This window comes from Podarcis bocagei, assembly GCF_964188305.1.
Source record: "Podarcis bocagei genome assembly, chromosome: 16".
NCBI classification, from domain to species: domain Eukaryota; kingdom Metazoa; phylum Chordata; class Lepidosauria; order Squamata; family Lacertidae; genus Podarcis; species Podarcis bocagei.
Window position 1 is genome coordinate 32,579,448 of NC_138142.1, and position 15,751 is coordinate 32,595,198.

At 49.4% G+C, this 15,751-nt stretch overlaps 1 protein-coding gene across 2 annotated transcripts in view; it reads right to left on the reverse strand.

The window, feature by feature from the left end:
* Positions 1-347: 347 nt before the first annotated feature.
* Positions 348-15,751, reverse strand: part of GANAB (glucosidase II alpha subunit) — a 39,278-nt gene continuing 23,874 nt past the window's right edge. For both annotated transcript variants that reach the window (XM_081173280.1, XM_081173279.1), the window contains 13 exons: positions 14,920-15,046; positions 13,549-13,628; positions 12,945-13,088; positions 10,570-10,666; positions 9,207-9,308; positions 8,160-8,403; positions 7,624-7,688; positions 6,862-6,938; positions 5,785-5,859; positions 4,851-4,964; positions 3,846-3,958; positions 2,675-2,775; positions 348-1,944 (listed from right to left, as the gene is read on the reverse strand). In XM_081173280.1, coding sequence (XP_081029406.1) covers positions 1,835-1,944; positions 2,675-2,775; positions 3,846-3,958; positions 4,851-4,964; positions 5,785-5,859; positions 6,862-6,938; positions 7,624-7,688; positions 8,160-8,403; positions 9,207-9,308; positions 10,570-10,666; positions 12,945-13,088; positions 13,549-13,628; positions 14,920-15,046 — 1,449 coding nt within the window. In that variant the 3' untranslated portion in view covers positions 348-1,834. The remainder of the gene's footprint in view (positions 1,945-2,674; positions 2,776-3,845; positions 3,959-4,850; positions 4,965-5,784; positions 5,860-6,861; positions 6,939-7,623; positions 7,689-8,159; positions 8,404-9,206; positions 9,309-10,569; positions 10,667-12,944; positions 13,089-13,548; positions 13,629-14,919; positions 15,047-15,751) is intronic.

A 15,751-nucleotide genomic window follows, 5' to 3' on the forward strand; every position in this document is an offset into this window, starting at 1 on the left:
GTATTCCTTTTTTAAAAGTTTTATATGTGCTACTATTATGAGGTTTCTCTTTGCTCTCATGAACTCCTGACTTGAATACACTATGCATCCATGCAGCAAAACAGGCGCCTCTGACATTGTCATGTGTAATCTATGGCAGCTATCAAAAGAAGAAAAAAACCAAAAATGCTTATTTTTAATGTTTTTTTTTATTGTCCATCTTTTATCAAAACACCCAGTCAGTGAAAGCTTTATACCTGCAGATGAAATCACAATCAAGAAAGCATGGGAGGAGAGGACGTGTGTGTGTGTGTGTGTGTGTGTGTGTGTGTGTGTGTTAAAGAAGGGATTTTGACCATTTTTTAAAAAAGAAAAGAAAAAAGACTCGCTCTGGGCCTTTTGCCTGCAAATGCACGAGGGAGAACCAGCCAGGACCAGGAATGTTAATCCACGTACACACACAAGATGGCCAAGGCCAAACGCAAGCCAGGCAGCCTAGCCTGAGAGGGGGCAGGAGCAGTGATAGCTGGAAGCAGGAGCGGGAGAGATGGAAGGCATAGCGAGAAGAGTAAAAAAGAAAAAATCCTGCCCGTCCTACTCCACCCCAAGGAGGATGGGCCCCTCTCCTCACTTTCTGGCAGGAAAGGGGTCTGATTTCTTAGCAGCTTCTTTCCCCACCCACCTGCCACTCTTGTTTTTTCCTTTCCAGATTTCTGCGCAGGACAACCCCCCCCCCCCGCTCCACATTCGCTTTGGCTTGCTCTCATAACCCAGGGCCTGGTTTTCTAACCAAACCGCAGCATGCCTCCCCTTTCCCTTCACATGATCTGTCTCATCTACCCTCCCCCAAGAAATTATATAAATAGAAGCGCCAGTGATTCACTGACACCAAGATAACCCCCATCCCCACTCCGGAAAGAAATAGAAATCCCTTCTCACTCACAGTACTAAGGGGGTTTGGGGGGGGGAGAAATAAGAAAGTATTGGGACTGGTGGGTAAAAGAGAGCGTGGGAAGAGAATGGCCACGATCTGGTTCAGGTGTGGGGGAACCTGATGCTGCTGAACTACAACTCCCATCAGCCATAGCATGACCAATGACCAGGGATGATGGGAGCTGTAGTTCAGCAATGTCTCAAGGGCCAAAGGTTCCCCACAAGTGAGCTAGCTGTGCATGTTGCCCTGTTGTTTGTGGCGAGTGGGGCAGGGAACAACGAAAGAGGGAGTTCTCCATACATTCACCTGTTGGCAGGGAAAAGGTTAAAAGGCAACCCCTGCCAAGGTCACTCGTTTTGTGGTCAGTAACTGGAGCCAGGAATTGGTTGGGAAGGAGAGAGATGAAGAGGGAAGTGGAGATGGATGGGAAACGGAGGAGACCAAATCAATTCTCCCTCCCCTCTGGAAAGGCCCAGCCCCTCAAAATGGTTGGTCCCAACATTGCAACTCCAGGGAGTGGGGTGGCGTGGGAAGGGAAGAGATCGTTCTTGGCCACCACCCCCGGCAGAGGGGAAACGAGAGTCTCAACCAACTCCAACCCAGAGATTCTTCATTCTACAGCAAATATTGCTAAAGTTAATCTATGGAACCACACGCAGGGGGAAAGACAGAGTCCAAGCCAGGATTGGAGGGGAAGGGGTGGAAGCGATCGTCGCCCCCTCCCCCTCCCGAGACATGCCTGAGTGGTACAGGATCTTGGACGTGAGCCCCTGCAGGGTGGGGAGCACCTAGCTTTCCCTTCCCACATGACCGTGAAAGGGGAGGCACCCCAGAACTCCCCAACACTGCTTGAGTGTTTCCTTAGCCCTCTTGTCCACCTGTACCCCTCTGCCCGCCCGCCCTCCCGCCCAGCTCGTGGCATTATCGCAGGGAAATGCTCCAGTCTGCCCCAATGTTGACTGCAGGTTTCCGGATGGTTAAGACGGACGTTTCAGCTTCGTGTGCGAAATCCAGGCGAGATTCTGCAACATCTTTTAGGATTGGGGGAGAGAGAGAAAGAGAGATGAGGTGAGCACAGCTGAGGAAAAGAAGTACCGTCCTTTCCCAATAGAGAACAGTTTGAAGTCGGGTTTAGCTCAAGGATGGGGAACCTGTGACCCTCCAGGTGTTGCTGAACTACAGCTCCCATCAGCCTCAGCCAACAGGGCCAATGAGCAGGGATTCTGGGAGTTGTAGTCCAGCAACATCTGGAGGGCCAAAGATTCCCCCATTGCTGTAAATCTTAGCTGAAAGTGCTCCGTAGATTAGATTAAAATTAATACGCCGCTTTTCCCATTCCCAAAATTCTCACAGTGCACACAGACAAAACACCACAGTTCAGTTCATAGGAAACTGTTGCCCGAGTTTTATGGATAGCAGGGGGAAGCATTATTTTTTTTGCTGTTGGGGGGTATTCACTGCCTGCCACAACAACTTCTCCCAGCAGATGTTGGCCCCCTCCTTTTCCGCCTAAGAAAGCCCCACGATGACCCAGCTCAGATGATCGTATTTCAGCTTACTGAAATCCTGCCCAGGTTCCTAAGGCAGAGGGGAGCCTTCCCTCATCACCTGGATTCCTACTTCCTTCTATAACTGGAGGCACCCAGGACCGAGCCTGGGCCTTCTCCATGTTAAACATGTGCTTTTCCACTCAGCTACCGTCCTCCAAAAAAACCATGGAGATGCCAGTGGATGGAGCCCAGGACCTTTCCAACCACTCACCGTTCTGTTTGAGGAACACTGCTGCTGGCTTCCCGGCTCCCAGGATCACCACCCGTTCAATCCAAGCCGGAGTTTCAAAGCTGCCCTTCGGGTCTGCAGAGCTGGAGGACAGGAGAAAACAAAGGTAGGGAAAGCGGGGTTAGAGGGCAGGGAAGTGATACTGTAGTCTCAAACTCCACTGAAAAAGGGAACGAAGATGGCACCTAAATCCCACCCCCAAAACATAACATTTTCACCCAACTTACAATAAAGCAAGGCAGGTTACAATAAAGCAATATAAGATTTACACAGCTGAATAACAAAATGATGACATTAAAATGCTAAAACAACCGCCGCACATAAAACATTATCAAAAACAGCATCAGCAAATAACCGTCCCAGAAGCATCAATTAAATAATTCTGAAACTACATTAAAATAGGCAATTCTGGTCTTTGTATTACAAAGGTGGTCAGACCCTTGATGTCTGGGCTGTACTGTTCCAAACTTTAGGTGGAGGTGTTGAATGGCCACCAGTTACAGAAAAAAAATCCTTGCCTGTAGAAACCTAGCATGTCAGGGCTGGGCAGAACTGCTCTTCCCTGGCACGTTAACTTTCCGTGAGTGGGGAGAGGAGCCTTTAATTCTGCAACTGCCCCACCTGCAGTCTGAAGTGCAATCACAGGACGACCACCTCAGTCAGAAGTACCAGCACCACTTCCGGTCGGCGCCATCGACTAATGGCGGATTTCCCTCCGAGCTCCGGAGGGAGTCTGCTCCGCGAGTTCGGGTCTGACCGCTACGGCGAAGCGGGGACCCATAAAAATCACAGGCGCGGAAGCCTGTGAACAAGGAGACTCGGCGGGCACCTTTGCGCCCCCCCAAAACCGCAAAAGAGCCTTTTTAAAGGCTCCGGAGCGGCAGCAGGTGTGCGGTGCGGTGCTGAGAGTCGTCACCCAGCCCGTGGAGCGAAGCCGCGTCGCCATGGTCAGAGAGCGCCAATTCCTTCCTGAAATTGGGATTTGAAATCAACTACTCGTGAGTAGGACGTAAAGATCTATTGGGATTTACAAGTATTTTAAAGAAAATTTGGCCGGAAACGGGACAGGCATAAAATAAGTACCAGCGCCAACCAGGCAGGATAGATGGTCTGGGGTGGGGATTTTGTGGGAAAGAGGAGGGAGTCCCAGTACCTTGCCGTCAACGTGTTGCCGGAGAAACTGAAGCGGCGATGGAGGTACTGCCCCTTTGTCTCAAAGTTGAATGTGTGCCCGTCGTCAACGAAAAGCTCTCCTTGCGCTGTGCCCTGTAAAAAGGGGGGGGGGTGTTGACACAGAAAGTGAGAAGGTCCTGCTAGTTAAATCCTGCACCAGGTGGGTTCTGGGAGAGAGTGGAGCTACCATGGTCAAGACACTCTCTGTGCAGCCTCTTCCTCTTCATTGCTGCTACCACTCTCCCCGATTTTTCATTCTCTCCCCATCAGGGCAGTTGTGTGGAATGGATTTAAGTGATGGGTAAACCTCTGCAGGGGACGCGGGTGGTGCTGTGGGTTAAACTACAGAGCCTAGGACTTGCCAATCAGAAGGTCGGCGGTTCGAATCCCCGCGATGGGGTGAGCTCCCATTGCTTGGTCCCTGCTCCTGCCAACCTAGCAGTTCGAAAGCACCTAGATAAATAGGTGCAAGTAGATAAATAGGTACCGCTCCAGTGGGAAGGTAAGCGGCCTTTTCGTGCGCTGCTCTGGTTCACCAGAAGCGGCTTAGTCATGCCGGCCACATGATCTGGAAACTGTACGCCGGCTCCCTCGGCCAATAAAGCGAGATGAGCGCCGCAACCCCAGAGTCGTCCACGACTGGACCTAACGGTCAGGGGTCCCTTTACCTATACCTTTAAACCTCTGCAGCCTGAGGAGCCCCGTTCCCTTCTGGGCGCCACATACCAGTGGTGGGTGGAGCCAGAGGCAAAGATGGTAAAGTATAGCACTGTAGACTAGTTCCCTACACACACTGCTCCCTTCCTCCTTCCAGGAAAATGAGAATTCAAGGATGCATCCCAGCTAGGCAGAAATGCACAAGGACGTGCTAGATAGGGATGATGGGAGTTGTAGTCCACAAACAACTGCAGATCCAAGTTTGGGAAAGCCTGTTGTAGAGCATCTCTCCCACAGCCCTGTCCCTCTTTGCTCCTTCCCACCTCACCTGGGGGCCCAAGGCCACGTAGAGGGTGTAAGGGTCATTGTACATGCAGTCCGAAGATCGCCGGACCCGCTCCTTCCGAGCCACGATGCTGCCACCACGCTGGTACACAGGAATCTGCAGAGAAGCGTTGAGGATCAGGGGGTTACGTTGTAGAGTTTGCTACTGTGTTGACACTGTTCTGCATTGTTCATGATATATTCTATACTATTCTGTATAAACAAGTACAGTATTGTGTATTAGGAATTATTATGTACTGTACTACCGATTGCTATCCACCTGGTTTACTTTTTTGCAGCATAGTGATATTATGCCATGTTACTATATTGTAAACCACTCTGTGGTCTTTTGAAAGAAGGTGGTATAGAAATGTCTTTATTGTCTTTTTGGTGCTTTTTTTACAACACTTCAAACCCGGAAGTGAGTCTTTCAGTTTGCAAATGTTCTTGGAACCCAAATGTCCGACGGGGCTTCTGCGGCTTCCTGCAGGAAGCTCCTGTAGCCAATCAGAAGCCGTGCTTTGGTTTCTGAATGTTTTGGAAGTCGAACGGACTTCCGGAACGAATTCCATTCAACTTCCAAGGTACGACTGTATATAAAACTGGTGTTTTTTTAAAAAAAAAATATTGGCGTTGCTGAGTTGCAAGCCAATGCTAGTCCCACTCAGAGGAAACTCACTGAGGTCCATTCATTTTAGTGAGTCTACACAACACAGCTTGTGGCAACCCACTATTGCTTATGGCTTCGAGAGGTTTCGTAAAAAGAGATTCATGAATGGAATTCAAATATACAATCCTAAGTGGTGGTTCCAAGGGGGGTGGGTGAGAGACAAAAGCCTCCAGTGGCCAGGTAAGCAAGGCTTCCATGCCCTGTCTTGGTTCTGTTTCTCCCTCCAGGAACTGCCCCCTCATCAACCTTCTCCCCCCTTTCGACTTACGCTGCTCATGGTGACTGCTAAATAATGGGTTTGGGGCGCATGAAGTTTCTGGTGAGTGTGGACATCATACCAAACCTGCATAGTGGAAAAAGGCATGTTAGAGACATAGCTGTCAACCTACAGATTTGAAAATAAGGGACCAGCAGCCTCGAAAATAAGGGATCAGCAGCCAAAATAAGGGATTTTCCAGGCACAGGTATGTTCGACTTCTGAGCCCCTCCAAGCCAAAGGCAGAAAGCCCAGCCAGCAGCCAAACGAAGCCTCAAGCGGTGGTTCCCACAGCGCAGCAACCCAACAAAGGGGATGCAGCAAGGAAAACCATCGTTACCTCTCCGCTGGGAACGCTGAGCAAAGGCGAGTTCCCAGGCAACGCTGCCAATTTGATCAGCACAAGGCATGCAAGCTCCACCCCCCAGTCGTTCTTAGACTCCTTATTGGGTGAGCAACGCAGCCAAGAACACAGTTGGAGCCTCCCTCCTCCCTGGCCGGCAGGGAGGGAGGGAGAGGAGCTGCTTCCTTTGAAACCCGGGAAATTTAAGGGACATCATCAATAAGGGACAGCAGCGGGACACGGCGCTGGGATAAGGGAGTTTCCCGCCAAATAAGGGACGGTTGACAGCTATGGTTAGAGAGGACTATGGACATCCACAGGACTTGTCACTCCAAACGCCAAACAGAATCCTGGGAGTGCTGGGGAGCGTCAGGGTTAATTTAAAACAGGGCTGGCCGATCTTGTTCTTTCTTCTGTTGGGGGCTGCAGCCCCTCATAGTCAATATGTGGGACCCCATGCCAGAAGTAGATAGGTCTAGAGCCTAAAGTGGGCAAGACCACCCCTTCTGCCTATGTCTGTCTCTCTGCCATCCCCTTTACTTTCTCTCTCCCTTTGCCACCCCTTCTCTGTCTCCTCTTTCTCCCTCTGGGTATCGCAGCCTTCATTTCCTTAGCACTGGACACAGGTAACGCCAAGGAACTGCCAGAGTTGCTCACTCTCTATGCTACACACTCTGACAAAGGAGCGCCAACTCTCCTTCTCCCACCCCATCATGCCTCATTTCCGCTCTGCCAGCCTCACTTACCTCTCCTTTGCCAGGCAAGTAGACCTGCACGCCTCGGGCCCCCTGTGCCGTGACTGGGTGAACCAGCAAGGCATCGCCTGCAAAGGGAAGAAAACAGATTAAGTGCATGAGATCTAGAAACTTTTTTAAATGAATTTTTTATTGGTTTTTCACAATTTATGTAAGAGATCTAGAAACTTGCATTAACTGCTCCTCTTGTAATCTGCCTCTGAATTAGGAACATTAGAGGAGACCTGTTGGATCAGATCAAAGGACCATCTAGTCCATTATTCTGTTCCCACAGTGGCCCACCAGATGCCAAAGAGAAGCCCAAAACAGGACCTGAGCAAAACAGCAACTGGTATTCTGCTTATGATACTACAGGCAAAATAGAGCCACTGACAGCCTTATCCTCCAATATTTTGTCTAATCCCCTTTTTGAGCTGCTGGCCTTTACTATATTTATATATATATATATATTAACACAATTGTAACAATTGTGAAAACTTGGAAAAAGTCAATGCTTATAATCTCAAGAATAGGTAAGATGGCTGCTGGCAGCAGCTAGGATATAGAAAACTTTGCAGAGCCTGCAAATATCCCCATGGTACAAAAACGTATAGAACCTGGTGATCACAGAAAAGATAACTCAAGGAAGTGTGCCCCTAACTTCTCAGTTGAAATGCTCAAGAACCAAAATGGCTGTTGGACGTTAAAATGTAAAGATTCTTGCCAGAGAACAGGAAGTGAAGCAAAATCAACCCTGGGATTCACCACACTCACCAAGCAGATACTGGTCATCAATGGCATATGTTGTAGCGTCCTGGGGATATTCCACCCAAAGAGGTCTGTGGAGGGGGAAAACGGAGTTGTGATAGCAGTAGAGACACAGCAGTAGGGAAAGCACCATCTGCCATAGCAGTTGATTTCACACACCAAGCCAGGCTTGAGGAAACGTAACTACTGGTTTGGTGCAATGTGTGAACGGATAAGCCCTGGTTTGCAGCTGGCTAGAAATCTGAAAAAGAATCTAGGGCTTCAGGCATCACCCAGTTTAGATTTCATGCCGTTTCTGAGGTCTGCTTTCAGCTTTCCATTGCTCAAAGCTCTCATTCCTTTCAGGCAGAGGTCTCTGGAGGTGGAGCAACTGTTCCACAGCTAGTAACCTGGAGCAGGGCTTTCAGGGTTGCTGCCCCTGCTTTGTGTAACAGCACCTCTGCTGAGACTGGACCACCTACCTAAATAGCCAGTCTACGTGCAGGTAGCTGAAGTCACCCTTTCCTAAAATGGAGAGACCCCCCTCACACCATTTCGCTCACCTCATGACAGGCTGGCCAGTACGGTAGCTGTGGTAGAAGAGGGTGTACCAAAAGGGCAGGAGGGCATAGCGCTGGCGAACAGCGTCCCGGATCAGGGCCTTGTTCTCTTCGCCAAAGAGCCAGGGCTCCCGGCGGGTGGTGTCCATGTGGGCATGCGCTCGGAAGAAGGGCTGGTAGGCTCCCGCTTGGTACCAGCGCACCAGCAGCTCCGGCTCGGGGTTTTTGAAGAAGCCACCCACGTCGGCTGGAGGAGGGAAGGCAGGAGAAAGATCGAGACTTTTAGTATCCTTTAAGAATCCAAGAGCAGCTCAGTTCAGCTGGAACCAAGGGTCAAAGTAGTCCAGCACTCTGCTTCTAACAAGCCAACAAGAGCCAGGATGGTTAAGGCAGAGATGGGGAACTTGGAAGCCTATCACAAGTTGGACACATCTGACCAAAGCAAAAACTCAAGCAGGATGCAAAGCAAAGTAAGGGGTGTGGCCTGGGGAGAATCGTGAGGGCTGAATTCAGCCGAGGCTCCCCACCCCTGGTCTTAAGAATCTCAAGAAATGGTTGTGTCCACAAGTAACATTAAAGCGCATGGATGAGCCTCCCATGACAGCGAACCAAATGTTGGGCTCGTGTGACCCCCCCCCCCGTGCAGCTGGAAAGATGACTTCTGCTGAATTCAGTTTCACTTCTAATGAAGCTCAGCTTAGTAGCTTGTACAATTTTCAGGTCGCGGTTTCCAGCAAACCATTTGGCTTGTTCAGCTACTAACCATTGTTTCCTGTAAAGCATGACTCCCGGTTTGTATGCAACACCAAGCTGAGATTCTAACTCGGTGTATGTCTTCTTCCTCGCCGTGTAGGGGGAGGAGATGGGGGCGTGAAGGAGTCTGATGCTTCCTGCAGACTTATGGAGGCTCATCCATGAAGAATTAAACCACAGTTTAGTGTTACATGGTAAGTAGGCCAAATGTCTAGAGCATTCAGAAGCCATATTAACAATGACTAAGCCACGGACCAACTTCTTCAACACGGGTTATCTGAACCCGGCAGGGTTTACCTCCGCAGAAAGAGATGCCCACAAGAGCCAGGCTTAGACACATGGGGATGGAGATCTTTAAGTGGTCCCACTCCGCTGCGTTGTCACCTGTCCACACAGCCCCTACAGAGGGAGACAACAAGAAGGTGCAATAGTGAACAACCTGTGCACAGATCATCTCTTAACCTGCCACTTTCCTGTGGCCTCACCTAGGCTCTGAAACTCCCTCCCCAGGAAGGCCTGCTTTGTCGACTCCTTGATGACAGCCTTTAGCACACAAGAGGCTAACCTGTGACCCTAACCTGCTGGACTCGCATCACCCCTCACCGCAGGCCATACTGGCAGGGGCTGATGGGAGTTGGGGACCAACGACATTTGGAAGGTCAAAGGTGTCCTCAGCTCTGCCTTGGAAGCCTGCCTACAGTCTGCATGCCTGCCCCTCCACACACACCCCAGGCTCCTTAAGGAGCTTTCAGCTTAATAGTCTTTACTGAATTGGTATAACCTCTGCAGCAGAGTTTACATGGCACACTGGTTCTTTTTTATTTTAATGTTGTGCCATGTTCTTTAAACTACCTTGACAGCTGGGACGTGGGTGGCGCTGTGGGTTAAACCACAGAGCCTAGGACTTGCTGATCAGAAGATCGGCGGTTCGAATCCCCGCGACGGGGTGAGCTCCTGTTGCTCGGTCCCGGCTCCTGCCAACCTAGCAGTTCCAAAGCACGTCAAAGTGCAAGTAGATAAATAGGTACCACTCCGGCGGGAAGGTAAACGGCGTTTCCGTGCGCTGCTCTGGTTCGCCCGAAGCGGCTTAGTCATGCTGGCCACATGACCCGGAAGCTGTACGCTGGCTCCCTCGGCCAATAAAGCGAGATGAGCACCGCAACCCCAGAGTCGGCCATGACTGGACCTAATGGTCAGGGGTCCCTTTACCTTTACCTGCAGCAGAGTTTACATGGCAGACTGGTTCTTTTTTATTTTAATGTTGTGCCATGTTCTTTAAACTACCTTGACAGCTGGGTCGTGAGTTCAAGCAAAATATTTCTGCATTAGAGGAGGTTGTACCAGTTGACCCTCAAGGTCCCTTCCAACTCTACAGTTCTCTGATTCTCTGTCTTATTTATTTGTCAAATATATCCCGCCTTCCTTCCTGCAGGTCTGCTGCACAGCAAGCCATATTGTACAGGGCGAGTCCGTCAGTCCAGGTAGCTCAGGACAGTCTCCAATGGCTGGAAGCAGCTCTCCAAGGTTTCAGGTGGGGAGTCTTTCCCAGCCCAACCTGGAGACGCCACGGGGGACCGAACCTGGGACCTTCTGCATGCAAAGCAGGTGCCCTGTCACTAAGCAATGGCTCTTCCCTCCTCCCACCTCATGCACCACTAACCGTAGCGTTGTGAGCCCGCAAAGAAGCCGCGAGTCAACACAAACGGACGCTCCAAGCCTCCCGACCGTTTCACCTGCCCCTCCGCTGTTGCCATTTGCTGCCGGCAGTGGGGGAAAAAAGAAGTGGTTATGGGGACACTTCAAACCGTGATCAAACTTAACACCCAAAACCAAGCCCAGAAACCTTGCAGCCCATGCCTCCCTCATCAAACAGAATATGGTACACACACACACACATATATATATATAAAGATTCTGATGGAATGCAGGACCAAGTGCAGAATGTGGTTCTAGGTGCAGAATTCTGCTTTGTGGCTTTAATAAATAAATAATTTATTTATTATTTGTACCCCGCCCATCTGGCTGGGCTTCCCCAGCCACTCTGGGCGGCTTCCAAAAAAAAAATTAAAATACTCTAATACATCAAACATTAAAAGCTTCCCTGAACAGGGGCTGCCTTCAGATGTCTTCTAAAAGTCTGGTAATTGTTCTCCTTGACATCTGGTGGGAGGGCGTTCCACAGGGAGGGCACCACTACCGAGAAGGCCCTCTGCCTGGTTCCCTGTAACTTGGCTTCTCGCAGGGAGGGAACCGCCAGAAGGCCCTCGGCGCTGGACCTCAGTGTCTGGGCTGAACAATGGGGGTGGAGACGCTCCTTCAGGTATACAGGACCGCAGCCGTTTAGGGCTTTAAAGGTCAGCACCAACACTTTTAATTGTGCTCGGAAACGTACTGGGAGCCAATGTAGGTCTTTTAAGACCGGTGTTATGTGGTCTCGGCGGCCGCTCCCAGTCACCAGTCTAGCTGCCACGTTCTGGATTAGTTTCCGGGTCACCTTCAAAAGTAGCCCCACGTAGAGTGCATTGCAGTAGTCCAAGCGGGAGATAACCAGAGCATGCACCACTCTGGCGAGACAGTCCGCGGGCAGGTAGGGTCTCAGCCTGCGTACCAGCTGGAGTTGGTAGACAGCTGCCCTGGATACAGAATTGACCTATGCCTCCATGGACAGCTGTGAGTCCAAAATGACTCCCAGGCTGCGCACCTGGTCCTTCAGGGGCACAGTTACCCCATTCAGGACCAGGGAATCCTCCACACCTGCCCGCCTCCTGTCCCCCAAGAACAGTACTTCTGTCTTGTCAGGATTCAACCTCAATCTGTTAGCCACCATCCATCCAAAGCAAGCTTCTAGCCCTCATGGCTATACATGCTTGGATTCCTGCACGGGGCTGTTGAAATCTGAGAAGTCTGGCTCACCGCCTTGCCTCTCCTCATGACTAACAAAAGTGTGCAGAACTGTAATCCATCATTTTTATGTAGAAGAGGAATTACACCAATCTGTGTGGGGAATGCAACAACCTAATGGGTTATAATTTATCCAACTCTTAAATTTTAGAAGTTATGATTTGCCTGTCTCCCATCCAGAGTACTGATCAGATTCATGCCTGCTTAGTTTCCTCAAATGTGCTCTAGCAGTTAGAACTTAGACCAGAGAGACCTAGGATTGACTCTCCCTCAGCCACAAAGCATACTAGGTGACCTCATTCATTCACTATCCCACCTATCCTCCTAGGAGCTCAAGGTGTCATCCATAGTTCTCCTCCCCATTTTGTCTTCACAACACCCTCTGAGGTAGGTCAGGCTGAGAGACAGTGTCTGGCCCAAGGTTGCCCAAGAGCTTCACAGCTGAGTGGGGATTAAGAGGTCTCCCAGGTCCTAGTCTGACACTGTAATCACTACGCCACACTGATCCAGGGATGAGAAGCCTGTGCTACCCCCTACCCACCCTAATAATAATAATAATAATAATAATAATAATAATTATTATTATTATTATTTATTTATACTCCGCCCATCTGGCTGGGTTTCCCCAGCCACTCTGGGTGGCTTCCAGCAGAATATTAAAATACAGTGATTCATCAAATGTTAAAAGCTTCCCTAAACAGGGCTGCCATCAGATGTCTTCTAAAAGTCAGATAGATCTTTATTCACACCTGATGGGAGGGCATTCTACAGGGCGGGCGCCACTACCGAGAAGGCTCTCTGCCTGGTAGACTTCAATTCCCATCAACCCTGACCACTGGCCATGGGAATAAGAAATACGTCCGCAAGCCTCCAGCGATCTTTCCTGTAGATCCTGATCTACTTCCCAGCCCACTTGAGTTCCTTGGAAGACCAGACGAGAGAGATGTTCCAAACCAGCCTTCACCAACCCGGTTCCCTCCAGATGCTTTGGACTACAATTCCCATCAACCCCAGCCACCCTGGAGGGGAGCAAGCTGGCAAAAGCTGTTTCATTCGTAAACAGACCGGTCATGTCGTGGACTTCAGCTTTTCTTGACCCAGAAAGGGGGAGTAGGAAAGGAAGGCAGCGCTCACCACATAGAATGCATACAGGTTGTGAATGTCACGGTGCTCCCAGCCCCCTTGGTGCACGGCATCCTTGTGCATTGTCACTTCGGGGCCGTTGAAGACGGAGGGCTCGTTCATGTCGTTCCAGGTGTAGAGGTTTTCCATGGAGCCCTGAAGCCGAAGGAGAGGGAAAGCCAATTGACGGGGAGGGCCCAAGAAGGGCTATCTGCCCCAAAACTGAAGAGAAGCCTGCTTAATAATAATAATAATAATAATAATAATAATAATAATTTTTATTTATACCCCGCCCTCCCCAGCCAAGGCCGGGCTCAGGGCAGCTAACAAGCAATAAGAAAAACAAATGGAATGACAACAACATAAAAACAAAATTAAAATACAGCATTAACGTATTGAAACCTCATCGCAGGAGGAGAAAGGAAAAGGAAAAAGAAAGAGGGGGAGGGAATCAAATTGGCTCCAAGCCAAAGGCCAGGCAGAACAATTCTGTCTTACAGGCCCTGTGGAAAGAAATCAGATCCTGCAGGGCCCTGGTCTCATGAGGCAGAGCGTTCCACCAGGCCGGAGCCAGAGTTGAAAAGGCCCTGGCTAAAGAGATAAACCACTTGCCTACCTCATAGTGGTCGTAGCCAAACATGCTGGACCACCAGGCACGCATCTCTGGGTTGGTGAAATCTGGGTAGCCTGCTGAGCCTGGGCAAAAGGAGGCAAAGCGTTAGGCCAGACCCTGCCGCTTTGGTTTAACAAATATTCAACACATGATAGTTCTTTTTTTATTTTAAAAGCAGAATAAAATGATTATTTTTTAGTTTATTGCTGGTTTTTAAAAATGTTTTGTTTCTACTACGAATCTTGCTGCTTTACTCTTTTCTGTAAACCGCTTTCATTGAGGTTTTCTATAGTCAAGCAGTATATAAAATTAATGATAAACAGTATGTATTGTGCGCTATAAACAAATAATATAGTGCAATATATTAAGAAACACAAATCGGTAAAATTGTTGTTATAGAACCGTTGGTAGATGTATGCATATTTCTGAGTGGTTTGCTTTCTCCTAAGATTTACTTAACAGCTTAAATATTATATAGTATAAATATATATATTAAAATTGCCACTGAATAGTCAGTTACAGTGGCACCTTGGTTCTCGTACTTAATCCATTCTGGGAGTCGGTTCGACTCCCGAAACCATTCAAAAACCAAGGCGCGGCTTCTGATTGGCTGCAGGAGCTTCCTGCACTAAAGTGGAAGCCGCGTTGGAAGTTTGGCTTCCGAAAAACGTTCGCAAACCGGAACACTTACTTCTTGGTTTGTGGCGTTCGGGAGCCGAATTTGTTCAGGAGCCAAGCCGTTCGAGTACCAAGGTACCACTGTATTTACAAAATTAAATATTGGCCATAATCCACCCACATTTCGGTGTGTGTGTGTGTATGTGTGTGTAAGTTATATTAAAAAATGCATACAATCTATTCCAGGGGTAGTCAATGTGGTGCCTGCCCTGTAGAAGGTTTTGGATCCAGCTCCCATCAGCCCCAGCCAGTGTGGCAAACTGTGAGGGATGATGGGAGTTGTAGTTCAGCAACATCAGGAGGGCCACTTGTGATGTATTCCTTCTCCTGAGATTGCTAGTTTTAGGTTTCTTTAAATATTGTGTTACTAGACTCCAACCATTTATAGCTTCTCTAAATCTTTCTTTGTCTCTAAGCATAGCTGTTCATTTTACAATATTTAGTTGTTCCCTCAGCTTCCTTAAGTAAACCTACTTTATTTGATTTCCTATCATCTTTGCAGCTTTTCCCATGGGAAATTCTGGTGGCTGCTATAATGTATAATGAAAGCTGAGAATCCTCTGCCCTTTCACGGCACTCAAGAGTTTGCCACTCAAGAGGGCCGACCCACATGACTGCCAGTCGGTGCTGGCCCCAAACGCCAGGAGCACAGCAAAACAAGTCTCCTGCCTCATCAACCGAATTCACTTTCCTCACCTGGCCAACACCAGCCCTCGTAGTCACTGCCGTCCTTCGTCTTGACATAAAAGTCCCGGGAGCGAATCTCATTGTGGATCCGATAAGCACTGTCCACTTTGATGTGCGGGTCCACAATGCTCACCATCTGAGTTGAGAAAAACCAGAGTGGTCAGGGACGAAAGTAGTTGGGCTGAGCACCGCCCCCTGCCTTGAGAAAGACCAAATTTGAATTGTTTGTCTTCCTCTGCGTCGTTTATTCTGGGTTTGCAAGTGACAGGGGAGACTGCTATGCAGGGCACCAAAGCTGGATGGGTCTCAAACCCTCGGGTGAGCTAGGGACTTCCCCTGCAGGTAAAGACAGGCTCCGGAGGATTGAGCAGGTGATACCAATAGTGGGTCCGACGGTCAATAAGGTGGTTTCTGCATGTGCTGCAGAGGGAAGTGAGGGGAAGGTGGGGCTTGTCCACCTGGGAAGGTAGCCCATCTAGGAGAAGGAAAACTCTGATCCTTATTCTCCGCTGCCTTGCAGGATATCTTTGGGAGAAGAAAAGGCTAAGGAGGAAACCCTACAGAAATCCCGAGTGGAGCCTCTAAAACGGTGGGATGACGCCTTGTATGCCTCCCTCCAGCAACTCCTGCAGCCAAGTGTATTGCTCTGCTTTCCTTTGGACCACACCAGAGAGGCCAAGAGGAGGGTCTTGTCTTCTGGGTAGCCCAGGACCTCCATACACCCTGTCCAGGCTTGTGCCCCAGGGAGGTCAGTTCTAAGTTGCTAACACAGCAGTTTGAATTCACCCCTGGAGGCACACTCCATTGTCTCTCTGGACAGATGGATGCCAACAACAAGGCA